Source organism: Gopherus flavomarginatus, chromosome 3, assembly GCF_025201925.1.
Source record: "Gopherus flavomarginatus isolate rGopFla2 chromosome 3, rGopFla2.mat.asm, whole genome shotgun sequence".
In the NCBI taxonomy this organism is placed as follows: domain Eukaryota; kingdom Metazoa; phylum Chordata; order Testudines; family Testudinidae; genus Gopherus; species Gopherus flavomarginatus.
Genome location: NC_066619.1, coordinates 39,690,127 through 39,718,066, shown reverse-complemented (window position 1 = coordinate 39,718,066; position 27,940 = coordinate 39,690,127). Strand labels below are relative to the sequence as shown.

The 27,940-nt window shown below is 41.4% G+C and overlaps 2 protein-coding genes and 1 long non-coding RNA gene across 12 annotated transcripts; 2 read left to right on the top strand and 1 right to left on the bottom strand.

The window, feature by feature from the left end:
• Positions 1 to 139: 139 nt before the first annotated feature.
• LOC127048035 (THAP domain-containing protein 6-like) lies at positions 140 to 26,504 on the bottom strand. 8 transcript variants are annotated; one of them, XM_050947148.1, is made up of 8 exons: positions 18,657 to 18,878; positions 17,349 to 17,570; positions 14,221 to 16,537; positions 7,586 to 7,701; positions 4,890 to 5,097; positions 4,090 to 4,200; positions 3,257 to 3,352; positions 140 to 1,560 (listed from the first exon to the last, which is right to left on the bottom strand). In XM_050947148.1, exons 4-8 carry the CDS (start codon positions 7,663 to 7,665, stop codon positions 1,366 to 1,368), a joined length of 690 nt encoding a protein of 229 aa, XP_050803105.1. In that variant the 5' UTR covers positions 7,666 to 7,701; positions 14,221 to 16,537; positions 17,349 to 17,570; positions 18,657 to 18,878; the 3' UTR covers positions 140 to 1,365. The 8 variants fall into 8 exon arrangements, with proteins under 8 accessions (XP_050803105.1, XP_050803106.1, XP_050803104.1 ...); XM_050947149.1 differs by having other exon boundaries at positions 17,349 to 17,531; XM_050947147.1 differs by lacking the exon at positions 18,657 to 18,878 and having other exon boundaries at positions 14,813 to 16,537; positions 17,349 to 18,504.
• Positions 17,763 to 26,057, top strand: LOC127048070 (uncharacterized). Its single transcript, XR_007773550.1, has 3 exons — positions 17,763 to 17,859; positions 20,208 to 20,347; positions 22,666 to 26,057. It is a non-coding gene; the product is annotated as an uncharacterized LOC127048070 (long non-coding RNA).
• On the top strand, positions 26,488 to 27,913 carry SMIM15 (small integral membrane protein 15). Of its 3 annotated transcripts, none has more exons than XM_050947191.1 (2): positions 26,488 to 26,586; positions 27,496 to 27,913. In XM_050947191.1, exon 2 carries the CDS (start codon positions 27,523 to 27,525, stop codon positions 27,745 to 27,747), a length of 225 nt encoding a protein of 74 aa, XP_050803148.1. In that variant the 5' UTR covers positions 26,488 to 26,586; positions 27,496 to 27,522; the 3' UTR covers positions 27,748 to 27,913. The 3 variants fall into 3 exon arrangements, with proteins under 3 accessions (XP_050803148.1, XP_050803147.1, XP_050803146.1); XM_050947190.1 differs by lacking the exon at positions 26,488 to 26,586 and adding an exon at positions 26,618 to 26,726; XM_050947189.1 differs by lacking the exon at positions 26,488 to 26,586 and adding an exon at positions 26,977 to 27,281.
• The last annotated feature ends 27 nt before the right edge of the window (positions 27,914 to 27,940 follow it).

The following is a 27,940-nucleotide window of genomic DNA, read 5'->3' as shown; positions in this document are numbered from 1 at the left end:
CTTTGCATGGGTGTCTATGGGGCTAAATTCACAGCCTAGATTAGCTGGAATGCTTTGTCCTCTGCCCATTCCCCTCTTGTCCCTACACAGGGGGGCGCCCTATGTGAAGACTCAATATTGCACATACTGTACAGGGTAGTTATTTTTCATAATGAATTTTAATAGGTTCAATTTTAGCATGCAATATAGACAGCAGAACTATATATTGATACAACGGACTAGAATAAGTCTGGATCCATTAAACAATATTAAATTTTACACACATACACCCCCTCTACCCCAATGTAATGCTGTCCCCAGGAGCCAAAAAACCTTAATCTTACTGCGTTATATCGAACTTGCTTTGATCCGCTGGAATGTGCAACACTCCCCCCTCCCCCCCTCCCCCAGCACTGCTTTACCGCGTTGTATCCAAATTTGTGTTATATCGGGTCACGTTATATCAAGGTAGCAGGGTGTGTGTGTGTGTGTGTGTATATTACACACACACACACACACTTTACTATGTGTGATCATAAGATTTAATACAATAGTTAATGCACGTGCCAGTCTTTCAAAAAAAAAAAATATATATATATATTTCAAACCATTATATAAACTGACTTTATAGTGCATGGGTGGATGGCTGGTGCAATGACACCATTGCGCTGTTAGAAATTAATGCACTTAAAATGTGACACAAGATAGAGCAGGGGGGAAAGACAACAATGAATAAAGTAGGTGCTCTAAGCAAAGTCTGATGGTTGGAGATGTTGAAGGTTTTTACTGCTAGAAGTTTTGGAGGAGCTGCAAAAGAAATGTGTCATGATGTGGTCTTTTCAACTTTTTGCCATTAAAAATTATCTGAAACTAGTCTAATACACTGGTTAAATATAAAGAGAGATGAACCAATACAAATTTTCATAAATGCTGCAGTATATTTATCAGACTATAAATTTCCTAACCTATCAGGTTTGGGGAAAACTTATAAATACTTATTGGAACATTCTAGTGTATTCTCAGGTAAATACTACAGGCTTAGTAAATGTCTACAGAAGACTTTTTAAAAAAAGCAGTAAATCTCCCATCCACTCTTCATGAAACTATATAGCTAAAAAATAACCATGTGGGACAAATGAAGAGACAGGGAATTAAAGTAAAAGGCTGACATTCACTCCCTGAACAACACAAGTGCCAATCTTAACTTTCAAGTTTCTAGCTTTTATATAAAAACTTCAGTAATGTTTACAGCTTTTTATTTAATAAATACATTCAAAAATGACATGTATAGCAATAAACATTAGTGAACATTTCTTATCCAACAGCTGGGTGCAGTGGGAGAGAAGACCTGTCATTCAGCCCCTGGCCTTTGCACAGATCTAGCAATCACTTTATTTCCCATGACGACATGTCTTTAGAGTGCAGCTTGTCCAACAAGATTTCCATATTTTTATGGAGTCTCTCTTCCTGATCAGAAGCATTTCTTAATTTTCTTCTGAGCTTGTGATTCTCTGCTAAAAGTTCATCCAGTTTCCTCTTCAGAGTTTTTGGACTGTCTGTGATATGGTAATGGTGGTCTGTCTAATTTAAAGATAAAAGAAAGCAACAATACTGGATTTTTGCAATTTTTGTTAGAATCAGAGCTAACTGGGACTTAATTTACCAAAAAAAACAAAAAACAAAAAACTAAAAAGCCTCCATGATTGGAGCTCCCTGGTGGAACTGGGAGTAGCATGAGGAACTCATAACAACATGGTACAAAGCTGTGGAGAAGGGAAAGAAAGTACGATACAAGTCTACAATCAGATCCGCTTGCAGAGTGCCTTTGTGCCTATACAGTGCCCCAATGAAGCCAAGCTAGCAGATCTGATTGAAAGATGGGGCACTAGAACTCAGCTGCCAGACATAAGTACCAGAGCGCATTCTAGCCCTACTACAATACACCCTACTTGTCAGCTCTGTCGATTTACAGTCTGTAGTGGAAGAAGCACCTGCTGACATGCAGTATTGCCATGTACTGGCCCAGTTTAAGCTCTGCCCACAGGAGAATCCTCAGAGTTATAAGAAGTGGACACAGGATATAGGGTCCATTGAATGCTCTTATGAATAAAGATATTTTTAGAATTAAGATATGGGTCTGGCTCACACAGCTCATCAAAAAATTCTTAGGTGCTATCAGTAGTGTGCTGATAGTGTAGACTAATGTGGCAGCTATTATTTATTCAGATTTGTTAAAAGCTGCCCATCCATTTCACAGAGGTGTTTGTAATTGTGGACTCAGCAGTAACTCATGTACTGCCTTGAATGTTGCAGCCTGATGTATCAAGGCAAGGGATGCTGACCAAACATCGAGGTTCTGCTCTATGGAAAAGGTACCATGCAATCTTTAAAATCCACCTGAAAAACCATTAGGTTAGCAAAAGGAATGTTGGAAAAATGGCTCATCCAAAGGATGAGAACATTTCTCCTCCTAAAGCTGCACTACTGAAGCAGCACTTCCCTTGAGTTTTGGGCTCAGAGGTTGAAGTGCTAGCAAGTTAGCCCTTAATATAGCATGCCATGGAAAGAGTTAAGTTCACATATATGAGATTTACACCTTCTGGATACCTCATTTCAATATAAAATGTAATTTTTTCCCTCTGACCAGCTGGGCATTTTATCCTGAACTAGTTTCCCTAGATGTAGAACCTACTTCTACAGTTTTCAGAATATTTTTTTATTTTTTCACTTACAGAAGGTAGTTTAGTGCCCAGGATGCACCTTGACCTGGTAAAGCTATCACCTGTAAAGCCAAGAAGGTGGTTGTGTCTCCATGTTCAATCAATCAATCTTTCAAGTTTCTCTAGGGACATGGTTAACAACAGTGTCAATTGTACAGTGGCTTTTGAGATGCAGACAGCTGTCCACTTGGGACTAGACTGCAAGCATGTACTCATTTCATATACAGTGGCTACAGCTAAATATCAGAGCTTTTGCTTCATTTATCCCTTTTCCTAAATACACAGCATAACAGTACTACCTCCTATAGCACTGTGTGGTAACTGTAGGCAAATGCTATCTTGAACTATAAACAAAACATTTAACACAAAATCATTGAGCCTTATAGCTTATGTTTCAACATAGTAAGATTCTCATGGGTAGTGTGAAGTCAACAGGAGTTTTGAGTATTTAAGGGGTTTAAGACTGGACTCAGTGTCAACAAGAGAACATTTTTTAAAGCCTAAAATTGAAATAATGTAAAAAGAGGAAGTGTACCCATTGGGGTTTTGATGCTTACCATTACTGTGTCCTGTGTATTACACACCACATTGGTGTCCAGCTCATGAGCAGAGCTGAAGTTTTCTGTTAATCTTTTTGAGTTGTTCGCTGTTTTCTACAAAGGGAAACAACAACACAGGAATTTAATTCCCCCCATGAAACCAAGAATGGAGTGGGAGAGTGTGAATGATGATATGCCCCCAAAAAAGAATTAACAGGATACAGTTTTTTCACAGCTTTTAAAAAACTTTTCTGCCTTTCTCTCACTCCGATAGCAGTGAGAAATGGGAGTCCTCTATAAACTTGGAAATTTAAATGCTCTCTTTCAGGCCAGTTCATAGGCACGCACATATGATCACATGATGCAGATGCTCCATGGCTGAATGTGAAGAACATTAATTTGTTACATATTAGACAAGTTATTGAAAGACAAAGATGGGTTTTCTGATATCTAATTCTGCTCAAAATTCTCTCCCGCAGTCTTACGCTATGGGTATAAGCCTGACCCTATTGAGATCAGTGGCAGAACTATCACTGTCTTCAATGGAGCCAGGATTTCAGTCCATGTATCTTAATCACTTCATGGCAGATATCTGTTGCCTCACTGTAAACCCTACACAAGCACATTTTAATCTTTGTACTTTTTGTTCTCCACTAAGCCTAACAAACGTTAATTGTTGCCCCAAGACCAAGCACAACATCACACAGTATCCCAGATTATTTTTAAATGCTAAAATAGGCAAGTATTTGTCCTATTCAAATTGACACAGAATTCGTCATTGGAAATACAAAAGGAAAGGCTCATGTTGTGACACTACTGTTTCAGCATTCAGTCACAGTTCTGATGCTTACCGTTACTGTAACATACACCTCAGCAGGATCTGCTGTGAGAGGAGGATTTTCTAGAAATGTGCCAGCACATTTGGAGTTCTTCGCCGATCGCCGTAGAGAATTATCTATTCTCTACAAAACAAAGAATGCAATTAAAGTTCAGAGAGAACTGCAGCTCAGAACTATTGTTGTTGGCAATAGGGTTTTCATCAGCAAAGCCAGGTTTTATAAATGTTATATTAGGCGCTGACTCTGCCTCCTTCACACCTGCTTCTACAGGCATCAGATCAGGCTCACTGTTAGAAAAGAGAACCTGGCCAACTGTAGAAGCTGCCACAGCGATGTTGAGACCTGGTCCACATAAATGTGAATGGGCAAGGTACTGGTCTATGCAATTGTAAATAAAAGGAAAAACCGTCCATGAGAAATTCTCTCTATAGAGATGTGATCCATGCTGTGACAAATTTAACAATTGCAGTCTTTAATTGAAGAGAAATAACAGGCTGAAAGCATCTGCACTAGACACCAGGACATAGCTTTTGCTTTTACTTAACCAATCAGTTTTTAATTACAGTTCTAGAATGCATAATTTAACCACTGATATACATACACGCCCTCTAACACCTCAACACACTCTGTCCCCAAGATTTTACTAAAGCTATTTTTAGAGGACCTAACAAAGGTTTATTAGCACATTAGTAACAGTATGGCATGCTGTGTGAAATGTCACTCCAAAAACTTGCCACCTGAGGCGGTTATGTGCTTCAGTTGATAATGAATCAGTTATTTTTAATGAAATCACAGTGTGTCACATTTTATACCTGAAAATTGTCAGGAAAGGAAAATATAGAAGGACAACTCCCTTCCTTTAAAAATTTCTTTCCATTAATTTCTTTGAAGCAGTCAGGATTGAAATGCTGAGAACAAATCATATCCCATTCAGATGGTGTCCAGAGTTTGCCACTCACAGGGTCAGCCCGATGTACTGCCTGGGCCCACTGCTGTTTTTTCTTATTATCCCTGGGAAACCTAAAACAGAAATAAAGTTCACAGACCAAAGAACGTCAGCTGGATTTTGTTTAGTAATTATACTTTACTTAGCGGTGTTGTTACCCATACAGGCCATTACAGTCAATGGGACAATTCACACGCTTAAAACTGTGCATGCAAGTACCTTGCTGAGCTGGGACCAGAGAGAAACAGCATGATCCAGTACACAGGGCATGGCCTGGGAGCTAGAGGACCTAGATTCTATTCCCAGCTTTCCAACTGACTACACTTTTCCCCTTAGGCAAGTGACTTAAATCTGTGTCTCAGTTTGCCCCTCTGAAAACGGGGGATAATAATGTCAAGTATTGGGGGTAGCCGTGTTAGTCTGTATCCACAAAAACAACAAGGAGCCTGGTGGCACCATAAAGACTAACAGATTTATTTGGGCATGAGCTTTTGTGGGTTGCAGTTGAAGAAGTGGGTTTTTTACCCATGAAAGCTTATGCTCAAATAAATCTGTTAGTCTTCAAGGTGCCACCGGACTCCTTGTTGGTTTTTTTGGAGATAATAACGCTCACCTACATTTGTAAATCACTTTAAGAATCTGAGGGGGTAGGGAAGCTAAAATATTGCAAAGTATTTAGTGAGGGTGACAGCTCAATTAAATAAAAACTAAAAAGAACATACTGGTTACCCACTGAGTTTGAAAAGAGAAGGTACACAGGGAGAAACACAAGTCTCCTTATTAAAATGTCCAGTTGGATAAAAAATTTGAGGGGAAGAAGTAATGTACATACATCTTCTAAGTTCACTAGATACACTGTAAGACTCTCACAACACAATCTCACATGTTCTTTGTAAATGGTGAAATTCTCATCACTTAGTCATTTTAGATGACCTGGACAAAGCACTGAAGAGTATACTGCAGAAAACAATTGCTCATTAGCTTCAGAGAATTTACTAGATGACCTAATAGGCTTATTTCCATTTCTTAGTTTCTATGATATGCATGTCACATTCACAAACCCAGTTCTACTTAATTTCACGCCACTCAGTTCCCAGAAGCAGCACAGACTCCACATACAGAGAATCAATTATGCTTTTAAAATTGTATAATAATTTTCAAGGATTCCAAGGGAGAAATAACGTTAGTGTAGATGATACTCTACTAAAAATTCATAGACTAGGTGCCAGCTAGGAGAAGGTTTCCATCTAACTCAGACTAGGGCAACACAACGGACAATACAAAAGCATAAAGGCATTGGTGCACAATTGGTGAGAAGGAAGATGGGAACGCTTCATAAAAGGAGTGGATTTTTGGAAGGATCCGAAAGAGGCAAGGAAGGGTACATGATGTTTAGGAAGTAGGAGGTAAAGGCAAGGAAGATGGGTGTTATATTCTCCCAGCTGCGTGAATATGACCCAAATTACTGGTAAACAGAGATAGATGCAAGTATTTTTCAGAAGATTATACAATATGCTTGACAATGGTTGCTTTGGCCCTCAAAGGTTTAGTTTGAAGGCCATATTTTAAATAATTAAATTAATAAAAGACCATTTATAAATCTTTTTTGGGTCAGGATGTGGGAAATGGCATGGTCTGGCACTAGAACTAGTGCTTAGAGAAGGGCACTGAGAGTCAGGAGACCATAGTTCTAGTTCGGACAGTGCCACTAACTCAGTCTAGCCTGTACAGCCAAACATTCAAAGGCAGCCTTCAGCTTCAGAGGTGTTGAATACCAAAAGTCTCATTTGAGCCAGTAGGAGTTTCTGCATTTGAAGCCTTAAATCACTAAAGCTGAGCACCCAAAAATTATGGCAGCCAGAAGCAGAGGCCGCTTCTGATAATGCGGGCGTTATCCTCTCCACTGCCCCTGCTTCATTCCCTCTGTTTATAAACCAGAGATAGTAACAGTTCCTGTCCTCAGGTAGTTTATTGGGAGGCTACAATTAATGAGAGTGATTTATATGCAGTAGAAAACTAAACGCAACTCATCATACATTAAAATCTCGACTAACAGGTACTAACCCTCACTTCTCTCACACTGCCCTTCCCATCTTTTTGTCTGTCATTCATGGCCTCTTTCCTGTGCACAATTCCTCATTAATGTCATTGAACATATGTCTTTTGTTTTAATTTAAACAACATTTTGTATTTCACCTACTGGATGTTACTTTAATCAGGTCGCTTCACTGAAAGCCAGGATCACAATTTCCAGTGCTCACTCAGCTGTGCTGCTGCTTTTTTGTATCCTGAAATGCCACTCCTCAATCAGTGCTCCTTACCAATTCCTGACAGGAAGTGCTGCGTCCCATTCATCAGCCAGGAGGAAAGGCTTGCAGAGGGGTAGCTCCTGGCATCAGCCTGCCACTCCAGAATACCAGGCTTGTGAGACGGTTTGCTTGGTCAAAATACTTAGAGGGTGACATCCCTATTGGAATCAATGGGCATTTTGCCCAAGATTCCACCCAATATCTGTAGCACCTGCAATCAGAATTCACTGCTACCCAGGATTGTCAGGCTCACCTATGAAAAGTTATTCCCTGCTTCCGATTTAACTTTGTGTCTGCATTACTGCAGTTATATGCTGCACAGTATTTCACCATGATAGTCCCCCTCAGAGATAGTTACTGCATTCAGTGCTGGAATGAGAAGAGAACAGATGTTGAACATGAGATCACATTTAGCGGTAACATCTGCTGAAAGGGTATCAATGGATAGTTTCTGCAGTACATTTCCAACTAGAAAGCTGAAAGTAGAAGGGAGAATGAGAAGTAATAATAATAATTAATAAAGCAAACTACACCTCTACCTTGATATAACGCTGTCTTCGGGAGCCAAAAAAAAAGCTTACCGCGTTATACGTGAAACCGTTATATCAAACTTGCTTTGATCCACCGGAGTGCGCAGCACTGCCTGCCAAGAGTGCTGCTTTACCGTGTTATATCTGAATTCATGTTATATTGGGTCGTGTTATATCGAGGTAGAGGTGTACCTTCTTCCTCCACATGATGTGATATAAGTATAAGTACTGTATTGATAAATTCCTGTATGCTGATATTATGGACGTATACTTTACTCAGTTAAATGCAGTAATTCATGTTTTGTGTATAAATGATCATGCATAGTCACTAGGAAAAACAAACAGTCATGTTTATTATTTAAAAGAAAAGAAAAATAGCTGGCCATCATTCTGAAAGCTGTTAATACAGTGAGCAGTCACAGCAGGACATCATTAATATCATTGTGCTGTATTTAACTGCAATTGTGACAACTTTCCACACATATTTTTCCCCCAATACAGTGTATTCAATAAGAATAACCTTCATTACTTTAAACAGGTCTGCAGCAGCACCTGAAATTTATATCTCAGAGAAACAGAAAAACAGCTACAATGGTATTTGCAAGGCAGCCGAAATGTCAGAACAGCAGTCTCAAAGTTACATCACAGTAGCCATACAAATCCATAATTACTGCTCAACTGAGAAGGAAATTAAGCTGAGAAATTCAATTAGTGCAATAATAGAGGATGCTGGCACAGAGGTGCCAGTTTCTATAGGCAAGGAGGCTACACAAACAGAGAACGGGTATACTGTGAAGTGTTAACCTATAAAAAAGGTGCAGCAAGTTATAAAATAAACACAGGAAAAAATAAATAAAAGCAAAACTGAGGAGGTTGTTTTCTTTGTGTGCACAGTGCTGAATTTGTGGTTTATTCTTTCTGGAAAGTAGTGTACCTCCTTAGCATAAACAGTCACAGTGAGGCAATTAAAGGAAAAAAAAACAAAACAGTTTCCTGCCAAATATGACTTCAAAACAAACCTATAGCAATATGACATAGTCCAACACTTCATCTCTCTTAAAAACAGATAAGAAAAAATGTATATCAAAGATTGGTGTTGGCTTTGTTATACTGGAACAGTACACTGAGTATTTTATACCTGGAATGTATTTACCACAGTTTTATAGAAAGTGGCATCATCCCTCTGGCTAAAATTGAACAACTAATTTTATAATTCAAGGTTCGTTTACTCAGCAGTTGGAAATGTCATTCTTTGGACAAGTTGCAATGTGTTCCACAATAACCGCATCAAGCAAACAACGATTCAAAATAAATATTAACAGGACTTCATTTAATGCAGGAGAAAATGCCAGATCACATTTTTCTTTCCTTTAGAAGGCTGAAGAATGCAACTCTTGAATACAGGAAGACAACTATATCCATTTTGCATAATCAGGCCTGACTCTGAAAAAATCAGGTCAAGTTCTAAAAAGACGTGTCAGAGAAGGGACACAGCACAAATTCCTTTTGTTTTACGGCCTGATCCAGTGCCCACAGAACTTAATGGAAGTCCCTCCACTGACTTCTCTGGGCACTGGATCAGGCCTCTCATCTTTAGACATTTGTTATTGCTAGACTATATTTCTTACAAGTTTCTTCTTGCACTCATTTACTCTTACAGCAAGCAGAAAAGTAGTACTTTGTATATATAATCTTTATTCATGCTTAAAGGAAAAATATATATTACAGAGCTTTAAGGGAACTATTATCAATGTCTAAAATTATCTGAAATATCAAGGTGAATTAGCACAACATGAACTGAAACACTGAAGAAACTGTCAGCTAGTCATATACTTTGTTCTTAATTCTATTACTTTTATATTGTGTAAGAGGAATGCATATAAATTTAATAATCAGACCTACTGAAGAGCTAACTCCAATCTAATCTGGAGACACATGAAAAGGTGGGGTTCTCTTCTTTCACATGATAGCTAAATAAATAGCACAGAAACACCAAAGAGGCATCATCATCTCTGTGATTAGGAGAAGAACAATATTACCATTAGGGTTATTAGCTTTGTGGAATGAGTGTTCCCCTTTTCAGCCCATTCAGTGAACTATAATTGATATATACCTATCTCATAGAGCTGGAAGGAACCTTGAAAGGTCATTCAGTTTAGTCCCCTGCCTTCACAGCAGGACCAAGTACCATCCTTGACAGATTTTTGCCCCAGATCCCTAAATGGTCCCTACAAGGACTGAACTCACAACCCTGGGCTTAGCAGGCCAATGCGCAAACCACCGAGCTAGCCCCTCCAATAATAGTCTAAGACTCTTATCTGAAGAGGGACCAAGCAAAGGCACTGGTTAAAAACTGAGAAATAATTAAAAAGAGGCAAGTGAATTTGTTATACAAGAATTATACATGCTGGTAACATACACTACTTTGGGAAATATCTCCCATGGCTACCTCAAGGATGTGACCAAGTGAGCTGCTGACTCTCCTGAAGAGTAATAAAAGGCAGGAGAATATTAAAACATCTGCAAAAATGTTATTTAAGGTTCATTCCATGATGTGTGTGTGTGTGTCTCTCTCTCTCACACACTCTCTCTCTCCAGGTGTACTTCCTTGGTTTTGGAAGAGGGAGTGACTGGGTTGGAAGAAGACAGGGCATGGGGAAAACTGTTCTCAGCAATATCACTTATGTATTTATTAATTTCTTTTTTTTTTAATTTTTATAGTGCTTAATGCAGACTCAAAAAACTTCACAATTAAAACACTTTCACTGCAAAATGTACCATTGATTTAATAATAAAAATGAGACTAGACAGGGCAGGGATGGTGTCCCTAGCTTCTGTTTGCCAGAAGCTTGGAATGAGTGTCAGGGAATGGATTACTTGTTTTGTTCATTCCCTCTGGGGCACCTGGCATTGGCCACTGTCAGAGGACAGGATACTGGGCTAGATGGACGTTTGGTTTGGCCCAGTAGTGTAGCTGCGGGGGAGCGGGGCAGCAGCTGCTCCCCCATCAAGCACAAATGGCGCCTTTTTAATTTTACTCACCTGGGAGCGGGGAAAAAAAAAAAAGTGCAGCACCTTTACAGAGCTCCGGGTCTTCGGCGGTGGGACCTTCATTCGCTCCAGGTGTCTTCAGTGGCACTGAAGCTTCATTGCTGAAGTGCTGCTGAAGACCTGCGCTTCCTCCCTCCCCTATTCCCCTTCTTCCCTCCCACCTGGCTACATCACTGGTCTGACCCAGTATGGCCATTCTTACGTAGACCATAGGAGAGTAGAGATTTCACTGAAGCATGGATGGGAAAGTAGTAGGAGCATCGTTCACTAGGGAGCTGTGCTGCCACAGAGAGAATCATGGGAAGTAATGGTGGAGGAAATGGCCTTCTATGCATATGTTTTGACCTAGAGTGGCTGCCCTGATATCCCTAGAATTATCTTTTAGCACTCAAGATGTCTTCAGTTTGGACAGGTAATGGCACCTGCCCACACCTGAAGACCGGGACAGGGGCACAACCCATCTCCTTCCCACCAGAGGAAATCCTATGGCCTTGAAGCTGTGGAATTTTCCATCTAATTTCCTTGTTGTGTGGAAGGGCACAATTTTCCCTAAGAGACCAGACTACTCTTCCTTTATCTGGCCTGAAATGGTTAACTCAAATTCATATAGACATTTACATACAAAATAGTGCCATTAAACTGACTCTTATTGGTGGATAACTGTGCCCTGCATTTATAGATCATAAATCCTTGCTTCACTTACTGGTACTTCTTTCCTAGAGGCAAACACAAACTAAGTGTGCGTATTACAGACTCTCTCTTTCACTTGTCTGGGTTCTGCTACATAATCTCAATACAAATACTTTAATTTTCTAAATGTAATGTAAAGACCCTCTTGTATATTTACAAGCATCCTCCTGCATGTCACATTCTGGTGTTATGAATTGCTATCAGAGCTGTTTGGGTAATACCAAGTAGTTCTTAGAACCACGCAATAAGCACATTGTCATTCAGGAAAGAGGCATGCAGCGCAAATCTTCACAACTCAACAGAAACACAGCATAAGAGGGAATTTAAAACTATTTTTATTTCTGTAAACAAGGAGAAAACCTTTTTTGGTAGCATATATGAAGCATGAGGAGCAAGTCTAATCTAGATGTGAAGATTCTATAGTTCAAGGTCATTTTGCTTTTGGAGAAAAGGGGTACTGAGAATGCCATGTTCTCTGCTGTGACTGGTGCACTGCTCTGTAATCTGATGCATTTGCACTGCTCTTTGTTAATTAAGAAACCAATCCTGCCCTCCCCCACCCTACCTCCCATGAGGCCCTGGACGGAGCAGAACAAATGTGGTTCTATTCCATGGATGGGTCAGGATTCCCTGTGCCTGCATGGGGGATTCAGACCCTATACACACAATGTGTAGGCTCCCTGCATGGAGGATGGGTTTACATGGAATGAGATTGGAGCATTCAAGGCTATGCCAATCCACTGGCGGAAAGGCGTGAGGGGAAGCAGACAGAGCATCTGTGTGACTTCTATAGTGGCCACAGAGAAGGTCCACACCACATCTCCCCTGCACATATGCCCTGTATTGAGGTAATGTGGGAAGAAGATTTTGATCTCACTGTCACACTGTGTGATCTAGAAAATCAAAAGTAAATCTCGCATTTTACAACACAAAACATTACAGCTGCACTTAAATAGACACTTCCCTTTTTACACTGATTTATATCACAGTTCATTCAAATCTGCCCCTTTGGATAGCTGCTCATTGACTTTAATTAGCTTATATTTAATAACCTCATAACACGGATGCATTAAATATTGGCAGAGTTAAATGTGTAAGAAAAAATGTTCTAGCTTTCACAGTTACAAGTGCTATGTGATATCTATTCAGATGGACCATATATTTCTCGTTATCTTCTACACATCTTTAAATACTTTATTTCATGTGTGTTAGTGGAGATGGGACAAACCCCCTCCAAAATCTTTAGTAGCTCAGGAATAAGAAGGGAACTCCCCATTCGAGGCCTGTGGCTCGGGAATTTGCTTCCCTCCTTGGTCCACTGCTTCCTAGATTTGGCACCATTCCAGGCATGCTGCAAAACCCAACTTATCTTGCAAGCATCCAGGAAGGTTGGGAGCTCATCTCTGGAGGGGCTGTAAAATGAAGAACAATTTCGGTGGGATCTCATAAGATGACTGCCTAAAGTGGCTTTAGTTTTTGTGGGAGAGTCTGTTAAGTAGAACATTTGTAAATGGAAATACTTATGAACTAAAACACTATTGAAGATTTTAGACTTTGTGAGTTCTGTTTTAGGAGATGCTTCGTGCTCTGTCTGGTTCAGTATGGTGGGTTTTGCTCTTCCCACAACAAAAACAATATGAAGAAACAACACAGCACAGCTGGATCCCAAATAATAGTGCTTACTAAATATACACAAACATGCAAAACCTAGCTATACCCCTACCTCTGCTCTGACTGGTTTCTGGTGGCTTTTGAAAACATGTAACACAGTGAGTACCAATGGAGGGGCTCACAAACTCTTTAAAGAGATATTAACCTATTTGGATGTATTACATTTGGTGATACAGGTTTTAATAAAACAATAAAAATAATTTTGGAATGTGAAAAATAAAAGCATTCCATATTATTGTGCTTTCTTAAAAAAAGAAAGAACAAGAAAATGTAAAACATCATGATAAAAGACATTTTGGTGAATAACAACATTCCTAAACACCATGATTCCAAAACTACCACAGGTTCATAAAAACAAAAACAGAACTGAAATGTTTTTGACAAAACCTGGTTTGAACTGTGTCTAGTAGCTTATATTATGTAACAAAAGTGCATGGCACCTATTGTAATACACACCCAAGCAAGAAATAATCATATGCAAAAAATCCCAAATCAAAACAATTAAAACCTTAATATAACACTAGCTTGAGATTTTAACCACAAAGAGATGGATCTTGGATTTCATAAAAGCAGCAAAGACTCCTGTGGCACCTTACAGACTAACAGATGTATTGGAGCATAAGCTTTCGTGGGTGAATACCCACTTCGGCGGATGCATGTAGTGGAAATTTCCAGGGGCAGGTATACATATGCAAGCAAGAAGCAGGCTAGAGATAACAAGGTTATCATATACACTAAGGCCCTTTTATGCCACTCTGGCAGAATAAAAGGGCAGTAAGGACAAACATAATTACATTTAAACTCACTTTAAAGAAGTCTTAAACTTAGACCACATCTATAATACACACTTTGGTCGATGCAAGTTATGTTGGCAGACAGCCACCAAAACGTGTATATTGCTCAGGCGTGTACACACATGGCTTGCATTGGCACTGCAGGTACTCACCAAGAGTGCAGTGATGCAAAGTGTAGTGCACCGCAGGTAGGTATCCCAGTGTGCCACATGCTGCCATCTGGTGCAATGCCTTTTGGGAAATTTTCACAATATGTTGCAGATAGAAATGACTTGCCCAGTGATCTCTGGATGCAAGGGTCAAGTTCCCAGCAAGCAACTTGCTGAATTTCCTAATACCATCCATACCCCATACTTTTCATGCTTTTTTTTTTTTTTAAATCCCAGAAACCTGTACAGCACGTTTCAGTATACAACATCTCTCACGGAAGCATGGAGCCTGCAGAGCTCTGCACTGTTCTCATGAATGTTGCAAATATAGGATGCTTGATTCTCTTTTATTTGGAAACCCACAGAAGTACCGCAAAAATGGGGAGCATGACAATTTCTTCAAGCACAGCTTGCTAAGGGACATAGTGAAAAACAATTCAAGGTTGTGGGTGGTGTTCACAAAGCAGCTGCAGATGGTGGAGCATTACTTTTGGGCCCCAGAAATGAACACTGACTGGAGGGATCTCTTTGTAATATAGGTTTGAGATGATGTAAATGTGGGGGCCATATTCCTGGATCTGTGTACCAAGCTCACCTCAGCTCTCAGTGCAGCGACACCAAAAATAAAAACTGCATTGACAATGGAAAAACAAGTAGAGATCAGTCTCTGGAAGTTTGCAGTGCCAAACTGCTACCAGTTAGTGGAAAATCATTTTGCAGTTGGAAAATCCACAGTGGAGTAGACGCCATAATGCAAGTATATAGGGTCACTAATCGTCTCCTGTTATGGAGGACTCTCAGCAATGTGCAGGACTTAGTGGATGGATTTTTGCAACAATGGTGGTTCCTGAATTGCAGTGGGGCAATAGCCGTATTTTGGCAACAGCCCACCTTGCCACAGAATACATCATTAGAAAGAGCTGCTATTCTATGGTTATGCAAGTGTTGGTGGATCACTGGGGATACTTCACTAAGAACAATGTGGACTGGGGTCAGGGAAGGTGCATAACACTTGCATTTTTAAGATCACAGGACTACTCAGAAAGCTGCAAGCATGGACATTCTTTCCTGACTGGCAGATTACCATCCGCAATTCAAATGCCAATAGTGATGTTGAGAGACTCGCCCCACTCCTTTTTCCCCTGGCTCATGAAGCCATGCACTGGTCACCCTGAAAGCTCCAAGGAGAGATTTAGCTACTGGCTCAGCAGGTGCAGAATGGTTGCTGAATGTGCTTTTGGTAGACTGTAGACACTCTGGCAGTATTTACTTGCTAGCTGGATGTCAACGAGAAAAATATCCGGACAGTTATAGCTGCTTGTTGTGTTCTGCATAATATCTGTGAGGCAAAGGGGGAAAAGCTCCTGCCGGGGTGGAGCTGGAGCAGCTGTCTGCCACCTCTGAGCGGCCAGACACAAGAGCCATTACAAGAGCCCAACATGGGGCTATGCAGTTGAGGGAGGCTTTGAAAGAGCACTTTAGCAGTCAGCCACAGTAGCATTCGGTGCTGGATTAGTCTTTGGAGCTGGAGCTTTGGGTGCTGCTAGCTCTTCATTTATAAATATGACTAGGTGTTTTCCTGAAGCTATGAATTAGGTGGTGCTTGCTGGATATTAACAAGTACTGTTTGCTTTGAGTACTGATATTCATTCTACAATATGTGTTGTGAACTAATAAAGATAATTTTATTCTCCAAAAATAGAACTTTACTGAATGGGAAAAACAGTGCAGGAAAACAAAGGCAACGTAATACAAAATTCTAACAAATTAATGGAGTGGAACTTTATAATTGGAAAGGCAGCAAACATTTCTGTCCACTTCCATGCACAAGTGTAGTTCGTTGTGGCTACACATACACCAACCATGGTTCTGTGAAGCTGTGGTTTTCCTTGCTGTTCCTGGTGAGGAACGATAGGGATAAAGATGTTCCCCTTGATGCTATGTGGTATGTTGGGAGGTGCAGGGAGCAGAAACCATGGAGTTCTCCAAGGACTGAAAAGGCGGAGCGTCTAACATTTTTGAATCTATAGGTCAACTATGTGCTGCTGCATTTGGGTCTGCTGCCTTAGAAGTCCCATTATGTCCTGGTGCATTTCCCTCTCTTTGTCCTGCTGGGGTTCCTGGGCCTCTCTCTTGTCCTCTCTTTCTTTCTTTAGACTGTCAATCATATAGGCCCTCCAAGCCCTTTGTTCATGGTACAATACAGCACTGGCTTGTAGGATCTGACTGAACATATATTCCCTAGTCGTCTTCTTTCTCCTCCTCATCAGGGTCAGATGTTCTGCAGGTGTGGAATGGGGGAGCACCACACCAGTAGCTGCTGATTAAAAAAAAAAAAAGAGAGAGAGAGAGATGTACCACTGCATTTACAGTCCCAATAGAAATGGAAAGATAAGTTTCACACCTCACTTCCCTTATACCCACAACAATGTTTAGTAAATAATGCTTATTGCCACTTCAGCTTTGGAGCACCTTGAAGGCACAGCACTGCTCTCCAGCCACAGGCACAGTTAGCATGGTCTGCCAGGGTGGGGAGGGGTGGGAGGGAGAAGCTACTTCTGTTGCATGAAGCAAGAAAGTGACGTTTCAGTCCCTGTTCCTGTGCGCCTGAGTATAGGGCAGTGGCACTGAATACTGGAACTATTTTCCACAGGTGCTGTTGGTTTTGGCTGATATCTCATATCCAAAGGCACAGAGAACACAACTGCTACTGGCATTCTGAAGCTGCTTGGGCCCACATGACACTAGCCTGTTTACTGCAATGATGCTAGCCAAAGTAATCACAGAGTGGTGTGGGAAAGTGTTTTCCTGTGGAGGAAGATATAAGGCAGCCATCCCAAGAAACCTTCAGAAGAGGATAGCAGAGTATCTCCACAAAAGTTTCAAAGAGATCTCTCAGAAGGATACAAGGGACAACCCTAAGTACATAAACAAAGTGCTGTGCATCTCCCGCCCAACCTAACAGGGAAATGAAAACAGATGCCAACTTTACCTCTGTTTGTTGTACCTTTACTTTTTCTCATATAAGTAAATGAATGAAAAGTTTACACCTTTATCTTGTTAACTTGAGGATGGGCCAGGTGCTATATAAAATTTAACACACTATAAGGAAAATGCTTGCATGCACTTACTCTCTTTCCTTCACCAGGCTCATCCATGCTCACTTGGTGGGACTGGCTAGACTGTCGTGGTGTTTTGAACAGGTCCTGGCTCACGGCATAGCTGGAGCTCCCACCCCTTCTGCTTCCTCCCTGTTCACAGCAGAAGTCTCTGTCTCAGGCTCCTCTGAGATATCCATAGTAGTCTGTGGGATGCTGATGTATGGCGTGCAGCTCATTGTAAAAACAGCACATCTACAGGGCACCACCAGATCTATTGTATTCCTGGCCAAGTTCCTTTACTTTCATGCAGTACTGCTACTGATCCCTGTCATATCCCTTTGCCAGCATCCCCCATGCAAAATGTCCACATTTCTACAACTGGTCTATAGCCGTGTTTCCCACAGCCAATTCTACCCACAGGCCCAGAAGATCCTATCACTTCTGTCTACTCCAGGCAGGAGCGCATCTATTACATTGTGCTGGAACAGCTGATTGGGCAGTTGCATACAACAAGGGAGAGCTGCGAGGTGTGCTCACCAAGGTAGGCAATCAAGAAAAAGCATTTTAAAAAATATGTGGGGGGCTTCAAAATGGGTGTAGTTTCCAGGATCTGTGATTTCTGGGCAGTTAAATTTGCAATTGTGAACAGAGTGTTACTGTTACAGAGAATGGGGCATTGTGGGACAGCTGCTGGAGGACTGTTAGGGTTGACACAGGTCATGTCGTATCTACACTCACAGTGCACCAACCTCGGGAGGTTAATGATGGCTCTATGCTGTTCAAGGAGGTGGTTTTACTGTGTTGATGTAATGGGGCATTTACATTGGATGGACACAAAGTTGAGTATAGCCAGGCACAAATAGGTCAACGCAAGGAGATTTACTTGGTAGCACAGACCAGCCCTAGAGTACATGACACTTGTGTCTGGGCAATAGAGTTAAAGTCTTCATGTTAACATTAACTCTTCTTTCTTCATCTGCCTTAGATCAAACACATCACAATGCTACATGCCTCTAAAAACACTTGAGATGGAACACTATTTTAACATCTGTTATATTACATGATCAATTAACATTCATCTATGCAATAAATATAGAACACTACTGTATATATGTATATCTATGGCTACAGACAACAGCTCAGCAACCTACCCCATATTATTTGCCAAATAGTATGTCCTGCTATACAGTATTGTGCAATTATGTAACTCAAGACCCTGTCTTAGTATAAGTCCAAGGGGGCAGAGGCAAGGTTCCTGTGAAAGTGCCAGCTCTTGCCAACGCTTTAGGCATCAGCTGAGCATTGACAAGCTCGTGCATAGAAACCAAACCAACTTACCTGTATGTTAGTATTGTTCAAAACAGGTGTTGAACTTGTGAAGATCTGTTAGTGTTTAGACTCTAAAACGCTGGGGTTAGTTACTGCATGCATTAATCTTACTCATAACATCTGTATCCCATGCTATAAGGTAATATGCAGGTTTTGCTTTATAACTGTAAAAATGCCTGCTCTGAATCTGTGAGCACATCCAGGATGAGTGGTTCCCCAGCCCATTAAGAAGGACTATCAAAACTAAGTGGGCCATAGTGAAACATCATGATACAAATATGGGGTCAATGACCCTCTTACACCATGAAGGTGATATGAACAAGAAAGCTCATCCCATCAGCTTGAATTTTGGAAGAAGGAAATAAAAGATAGTGACATAAAAATTCTTCACCTGTTTGCTGTTTGGACTCTCATAGGACTAGAGCTAAGAAACAAAAGCAGAGATCCCCAGGGTTAACCTGGGTTAGCCCTAAAAGACATAGTGCTAACAGATAATTACTGCTCTGTCACCTTTTGGAACTATAGACTAATTCATTTGTGTATATATGTTCTCTGCTTTAACCTGCAAATAATTCGCTCATTTCTTTTTCCTAATTAATAAATCCATAGTTAGATTATTATATGATTGGCTACAATCATTGTCTTTGGTGTGAGATCTGAGGTACAAATTGACCTGGGGTAAGTGACTAGTCTTTTGGGACTGAAAGCAACCTGAATCTTTTGTGATCCTTGGTGTATACTGCAACCACTAGTACTAAGTCCAGCTTTCCAGGGTGGCAAAATAGACTGCAGACCCCAAGGGGACTGCCTGTGACTCCATGGTAAGACTGTTATAGTGCTTCAGGAGTTCACATTTATTACTGGGTTGGTGAAATCTACTTATTGAACATACCGGAGGTCAACACTCATGGTCGTGAACCACTCCAGACAGCCTGACACACATCTTTCATAATATTAATATCATAGCCTTAACAATACAATATTGTTGCACAGCACTTTTAAAAAATATGAAAAATAAACAAAGGATAGATTATTGCTTGTTCTTAAGTATCATGCAGGACATCTAAGTAGGGCTTTGGTGGCTCTATTCCCAGTACCTGATGGAGGGGGCATAGCTAAAGTGACCTGCACTATAGCTGTTATCTATTTCCTAGGGCCATTGGAAGCACATTATAAGTTAAAGCAGCCCTGAGGTCCCCTAATTTGTGCTCCCTCTCACTAGTTGTGCCATGTCTAAATTCTAGTTTGATGACTCCTTGAGGCAGGGGCCGGCCTGACTAGATATTGGTTCTGCAAGGCAATTAGGATATTTGGATGTAGCATTTAAAAAAAACAAAACACACTCTAAAGACTTAAAGATACATGAAACCCCTTGACTCTTCTTTCAGTTTTTGTTTCCTAGTTCCTGCAACAGAGAGAAGTGAAGATGCAGTTGATGGGGGGGTTTTTTGGTTTGTTTTTTTAAAAAGACCAACCAATTCAAACTCTAGCTTCATCCCACAGATCTTAATTTTTAAATGATATAAATCTATCATCCTCTTCCTTGATGTCTTTTCTAAGGTTCTGATCCTACTGCCAGTGAAGTTAATGGAACCTTCTCCACCAACTTCAACAGCAGCAGAATTAGTCCAGGGGTTGTGAAAATCTGTCATCTAACAAGGAGTCTCAGCTCCATTCTTGCCACCACTAGAAGGAGCAATGTAAGTACTGGGGCATTTTATGAGAACCAGCACCTAAAGCTCATGGCTCTTTCCATGCTCTATTCTAGAATGGAGAGAGTGGAATTTCTCATGAAAATGTCTGACCAATTAACCAAACAAAACAAGCACATAATACTTAAACTTTGGGACTGGGTAAAAATGTACTTGTTTAGGTCAAAATGTTTTGTTGATGAAAAATGGACCCCTGCCTCTGCTTCTCCCTGCCTGGAAAGGCACTGTGACTAATGCGAAGGAATGTTTTTGAATCAGAAAGGAAAAAAAGTGTGCAATGTGCCCTCTGCTTTTGGAACAGTTCCTTGGTATTTCAGATGCAGTGAAATCTTGCTTTGGAGAAAACAGATTGTTGTGATCTCCGCAGGAACCAGTGTTCAGTGGGAAAAGGGGGGCAAAATGCTTCCCCTTAAAAAAGTAAGTTTAGGGGAAGAAATAAAAATTCAGCAATAGAAAGAAGAAGAACTTTGTGGGGGAAAGGTGGCAAAAGTAGCCCCATTTATGCAGTGCCTCTTTGTTACACAGCACGACACCAGCAACTCACAGACCCCATAAGAATTCTAAAATGACCTTGGAAAATTGATCTGAAATCAACAAGATAAAATTCAGTCAAGACAAGTGTAAAGTACTACATTTAGGAAAGAAAACTTAAATGCACAAATACAAAATGAGGAATAACTGACTTGGTGGTAGTACTGCTGAAAAGGATCTAGGGTTATACTACATTACAAATTGAATACGAGCCAACAATGTGATGCCTATGAGAAAAAGACTAATATTGTGAGGTGTATTAACAGGAGCATCATACGTAAGATACAAGGGGTAACTGTTCTACTCTACTTGGTGCTGGTGAGGTCTCAGCGGAAGTACTGTGTCTAGCTGTCGGTGCCACACTTTAAAAAAGATGTGTATAAATTTGAGAGAATCTAGAGGAGAGCAACAAAAGTAATGAAAGGTTTAAAAACCTGATCTATGAGTAAAGATTATGAAAACGGGGCATATTTAGCCTTGAGGAAACAAGACTGAAAGGGGACCTGATAAGTCTTCAAATATGTGAGGGCTGTTATCGAGAATGGTGATCAATTGTTCTCTGTATCCATGGAAGGAAGATTTAGGGTAGACATTAGGAGCAGCAAGGGAGATTTAGGTTAGACATTAGGGAAAATATTCCTAACAATCAGAATAGTTAAGCACTGGAACAGGCTTCCAAGGGAGGTTGCTGAATCCTGGTCATTGGAGGTTTTAGAGAAGAGGTTAGACAAATACCTGTCAGGGATGTTCTAGGTATACTTGGTCCTGCCTCAGAGCAGGGAGGTGGGCTAGGTGACTTCTCGAAGTCCCTTCCAGCCCTACATTTCTGATTTTATTAAAAGTTCAATGTCTTTCCCACATAAAGCATGAGTTGCTGTTATGACACACCTTGATGGAAACAACACTAATTAGCGTAGCTGAATTAATGTGGATCAGGATAAGTATTATATAGTAGGAAAACAGAGCCAAGGCACAAATGGAACAAAGGCGCCAGAAGGCTGTGATAGCACCATCATGGGCCCACTTATATGTACACTTTCTTTCATCCAGATAAAATGAACGAATTTATAAATTTATAACTGGGAAACGAAGAAAAGAAAAAGCACTTTGCAAAGATGAGTATTATCCAAGGATACATTTTATCCTGATTTACAGATGAGGAGATTGAGGTGATTTTCTAGAGACATGCTGTGAATTAATGGCCCAGCTGGGAAAAAATCTCCTTGTCTCTGACTCCTGGACCCTTACTCTAAGTACTAGAAAACATTATAGCAGTGCTGAGGTTCTTTTTTCACCATTAAAAAAAAAACCAAACCAATAAACAGCCATTTCAGTCATTACCATACTGGGGTGGATTTGAACTAGTGACCTAGGTAGGAGATGACGGCTTCATATCCAATTAATCTCTCAAGCAATCCAGTTTCCTTTACTATCTTTATGGGCAACTGACTTCCTGTTTGAGCTCTAAAATTGATTACTCAGAAAAAGGAAGTTAAAGTTGTGATATAACCAGAGACAGATTAAGGCTAACTATGGTTCATGTCTGATCAAAACCACAGGGTACCAAAACATTCTAAGGAGAAGAAAAACAACGCTGCTAGAAAAATAATTGAGAGTCACTTTTAAAGGATGAAGGTACTCAGCCATACTTTAATCTGACACAAGTCATGCATACTTCTTTTGCCCCATCAAAATTTTAAAAGCCAGATACAAACCCACTATTATGAAAACAAATTGAAAAAAATGTAATATTCTCATTATTATTTGTCTTCCAGTAGTATCCAGAATGTGCTATACATCATCCGCACAAGTCCCTGCCCTAAACAGCTTACAGTCCAAGAATAGTTTACACAGATGATGTGGAAATGGATTGCGCAAACCAGCAGAATTACTGATGACTTCTTCTGAGATGCTCAGGCCCACCTGTATAAATGGTAGCAACAGCACAAATGGAAGGGACTCTTCATGCAATCTGCAGTGGTTCTCAACGAGGGGTCTGAGGGCTCCTGGGGAGCCATGACCAAGCATAGCCGGCATTAGACTCACTGAGGCCCAGAGCAGAAAGCCAAAGCCCCACCACACCAGACTGCAGTCCAGGGCCCCGAGCCCCATCACCCAGGGCTCAAGCCAAAGCCTGAGTAACTTAGCTTTGCAGTGCACCCTGTGGTGTGTGGCCACAGGACAACTGCCCTGCTTGCTACCCTTTGAGGCTGGCCTTGGCTTTTATATGCAGAAAACCAGTTGTTGTGGTGCAGGTGGGCTGTGGAGTTTTTATAGCATGTTGCAGGGGCCTCTGAAATAAAAAGGTTGAGAACCCCTGAATAAAAGATAAAGATGTACTGCAGGTCCACTTCAGCATAACACAACAACATTTTCAAATAAAGATTTGTAGCACACACAAAGAGGCTGTAATCCCCAATGATACAATATAGTTTTGTTGGCTGAAGTACAGCTATAAGAAACAGAAAGCTTACTGGTCTGCATATACTACAGTGGCCAAGAAAGTGCTGATAAAGCATCCACACTTTAGTGGTATTACAAGCTGGGGGGAAAAAAAGACACTAGATAAACTTAATGTCTACAGTTCTTCAAAAAAATGTTCACCAATATGCAATGTAAGGGAGCTTCATACATGTCATCCAGAAACAAGAGTTATTATTCAGCAGGTGGAATATACAAGGTCAAGGAAATTATGAAATTAAACAGTACATGAACTTTGTAGAAATCATTCTCTTAGTGGGAAAATCAATTTATATTTTTATGGACATAAAATGGGACATATTAATGGAGTTACACCAGGGTGGAATTTGCTCCATAAAGTAGCATGATACAAAGGCAACTAGAGAGGCATTTAAATTATGATTGAAACATTTAGCACTAGTTTTCTACATGATTCTACACCAGTAACATGTCACCACCAGCAAAATGAACACATTTATTGAAAGCATATATTAAACATATACACTCAAAAGGTCATCCTCATTAATGATTCCTAACATGACACTGCTTTGCTTTTGTGCAAGTGACTCCTCCATTTTCCATGTCACTATTATACTCTCAGCATTGCTGTGCCTTTCTCTGCATTATCAATCATTTCTACTATGGTTGGAGTTTTTGGAATCTTGTGGTCGTTGTTTCACTCCTTTGTGCAGCCATTCTTTCTGAAGTTTGACAATGGACAATATCGCTAGACCTCTCCAGTGTCAGTTCACTCAAGGTTCCATCCTAACAAAACTTTCAATGCTGCTCAAGTATGTTAAAGGTTTTTTTTTTTTAAATGGTGGCAATTTAATATTATTGAAGTTAATTGGTTTATAAAATAATGTCACTAAAGGAGATAGTGTTATGTTGCTTTCCAGGAAACATGATGATAAACATATCATTTAGCCATGGATGGCCTGTTCATTTTAAGGTATCCCTAGTTTCCAAAAACAGCTAGTTCCCTGCTATAATAAACTGTTAACTTAGATAACAGTTTATAAAATCATCTAACAGTAATGCTAATACAATATCTTAGAAATAATAACCACATCATTGATTTAGATGAGTTCTGCATTTTCCTGACATTTGTAGAAGAAATTATACAAAGAGACAGACACTTAGAGATTCCAGTGCTTATATAAGGGCTTGAAGAATTATAACATTCAAAAACCAGTAGGAGAACACTTCAATCTCTCTGGACACTCAACAACAGACTTAAAAGTGGCAATTCTTCAACAAAAAAATCTTCAGAAACAGACTCCAATGAGAAACTGGAGAACTGGAAATAATTTGCAAACTGGACACTGTCAAATTAGGCCTGAATAAAGACTGGGAGTGGATTGGTCACTATAAAACTAATCCCCCCATGCTGATACTCACACCTTCTTGTCAACTGTTTGAAATGGGCCACCTTGATTACATTGAACTCATTAGCACTACAAAAGTGATTTCCCTTGATATTCACCCCTTCTTGCCAACTGTTGAGACTAGCCCACTTCCACCTTAATATATCGTTAGCACTGACCCACCACTTGGTAAGGCAACTCTCATCTTTTCATGCGCTGTGTTTTTATACCTGCCTCTGTATTTTCCACTCCATGCATCTGATGAAGTGAGTTTTAGCCCACGAAAGCCTATGCCCAAATAAATTTGTTAGTTTCTAAGGTTCCTCATTGTTAGTACAGGAAGTGAGACTATGCTTTTCAGTGGATATTATAGGCATAGCCTGGACAGTACAGCCTTAGAAAAAATTAAATTTGTATTTAAGAATGCATAAATTATTCTATGACAAGGATCTTCATGTAGAAAAAATGTATGTATAACATATACCCAGTAGAAAGAATTTTAGATCAGATTTCTTGCCAATTATTATCACACAAAAGCCAGGAATGGAAATTGCTGAACAGATCAATCTAGTTCAAGTAACTGCAAGATCTCTGAATCCACCATGCTAAAACTCCAATTCTGCAAACACTAAGGCATGTGCCTTACTTCCATGAATAGCCCCATGGCAATCAGTGGAATCACTCACAGTGGTAAAATTAAGCATGTGTAAGTATAAGCAAGAGTGGGGTTTAACACGCTGTTCTATCTACCAATTCTGTAGGCTTTTACTATAGCAAAAATGTTCCAGGCAACTTTACCTTCCCCACTTGTTGACATTTTGCATCCATTTTACGTGCATTTAACAATACACTATTACTTTTAGGATTCTGAACCACATCAAGACAACAAGGAAGTTCAACTAATTTAACTTGGAAGTGGCCTGTTGTGCCTTTTTTTAATCGAGAGAGAAATCTCTTGGATTTATGGCAACGTGCGTATACATAGATTTAAAAAATTTCCAAAACAAGACTTAACTGCATGCACTCAGAGGAGACGATGAGAGAACAAACGCATCACAATCTCCGTCACGTGGCTTAATGCGCTACGGGAAGGCTACGCTGGTGGGCGTGGTATAAGCACCACACAGAGCAGAATACCAGCTGTTCAATTACAAACAAGGTCTTTGCACACACCCCTCTAAAAAGAGCAGACAGGTCCCACCACACTGCACGTTGGTGTATAAAGGGAGTGGATCAAGGCACTTTGGGAGAATAAATTTGTTTCCTTTCCTGCTCTAAGTCAGAGAGAAGGGCGGAGGGTGGGGTGGGGGTCCAGCGGACTTGGGGGGGGGGTGTTGATGATTTACCCGTCAGTCTCCCAGGGGTACACTCCCGCCTACGACACTGGAGTATTTGTCACTGTCGGGCTCAGTTTGAAAGCGCACCACGAACATCTGCCCTAAGGAGCAGCGCAGACTCTGCTTTTCCAAGGATTTCCGCAGCCCCCACCCCGCTCATTATCTACCAGACTATGTTAGTGGGGGGGGGGGTCTGTATCCCTCCTCCTTCGGTCTCCCTGAGGGAGCCTGGTCTCCACCCGCCCCGCATTCAGCCCCACGCGGCGACAGACGACGAACACGAGCCAGCTCCTCGCGTACACTAACAGACGAACGGCTCCAACCAGCTTCCGCGCGAACAGCCACGCGCATGCTGCTTACCTGCCGGCTGCCCCGGAAGTGCCCCGCACCGCCCGGACGCGCTGGTCTGCCCCCACAGAGCAATGGCAGAAACATCGGCGCCAACCGCCGTCACGTGACTCCAGTCCAGGCTCCGAGAAGTAGGGGCTGAAGGGACACTCTAGCCGGCGCCAGAGATAGACTCTATAGCTACGTAGGCGTAACGGCGGGGGTGGGGTGGCGCGGCGCGGCGCTGTCTCCTTTTTCTGTTTCCGGTTGGCCAGTTAGTCTCCTGTCCTCGCGGTTTCTGGTTGTGGAGCTGCCGTTGGAGCCGGCGAGGCAGCGCGAGGAGGGGTCAGTTCCTCCCTGGGGCTTGGGCGGGCTCTAGTGGGAGGGCTCCCCAGAGACCCTCCCGCTGGGCCCGTATTCCCGCGCGGAAGGCGCCGCCTGCCGACCCTTCCCCCGCCACGGGGCAGTGATTCATTCAGCCCCGCCCCTCGGGTGCCGCTGAGCGCCGGGGCCGGCGAAGGGAGCGCGACCCCACACGGGGGGGGGGGTCACTGGGCTCCTCAGCTCGCTGCGCCCCGCCCCCAACGACTAGTGAAATGAGCGACTCGGGCCGGGCGCGGGTAGCTGGGCGGACACGCTGCTCCCTCGCCGCAGCTCCCGCCCCAGCCCGGTGTAGTGCGGGGCTCCCACCGCAGTGCCCCGGCCGAACCCCAGCCGCGTTCCCTGCATCGCCTCGCTACCAATCCCGCGTGAACCGCAGATACGCGAGGCCCGGGACTTTTAACTTGGGGGGGTCCCGACGCCTCCGAGGCTGGGACAAGAGTGTAAAAGAAAATGCACTTGGCTGCATAAGCAACCTACCTGCTATCAATCAGTTATTTACTGGTCTGAATGGGAAAGGTGAGAGATGGGTAGACCGTGGAAAGCATGTGTTGGAGAACGATCGTAACAGCTGAGTGAAATAGCTGCTTCCCACCCTCTATCTAAATAAATGTGAAGCACTCTGAATAACTGTGCAACGGTGACAGATCTTGCTGTTGCACTGCATAGTCACGATAACTTGCAGTATTTTTATGACTGTGTAATGAAAATATTTTATCAATTTTTTACATAGGGTTTCCCCAATTGGACGGTAGAAAAGATGTTTGATATCAAAGCGTGGGCTGAATATGTTGTGGAATGGGCTGCAAAGGACCCATATGGCTTTCTCACCACTGTGATCTTGGCCCTTACACCATTGTTCCTAGCAAGTGCAGTGCTATCATGGAAACTGGCAAAAATGATTGAAGCCAGGGAACGAGAGCAAAAGAAGAAACAGAAACGCCAGGAAAATATTGCAAAAGCCAAACGAACAAAGAGGGATTAAGTGAGGCAAAATGCCATCCTTTTGCAAAAAAGAGCTTTTGTTGAAGCATTCTTGTACACCTGTATCTTTGTGTGGTGTTGTTTTCGTCCAACAATCTTCTTGAACTGACATTTCAACCCCTGAAATTATTCATGTTCTGCTTAAACAGTTTGTGTTGATATCTCGGTCTAATCTGCAGTCGCATCTGATGTGT

Excerpts from the sequence above, each read along its gene's own strand:
- LOC127048035 (XM_050947150.1), bottom strand. The coding sequence starts at position 7,665 with ATGGTGAAATACTGTGCAGCATATAACTGCAGTAATGCAGACACAAAG. Across the intron at positions 5,098-7,585 it reads CAGGGAATAACTTTTCATAG|GTTTCCCAGGGATAATAAGA; the intron begins GTGAGCCTGACA and ends TTTCTGTTTTAG. Across the intron at positions 1,561-3,256 it reads ATACACAGGACACAGTAATG|ACAGACCACCATTACCATAT; the intron begins GTAAGCATCAAA and ends TCTTTAAATTAG.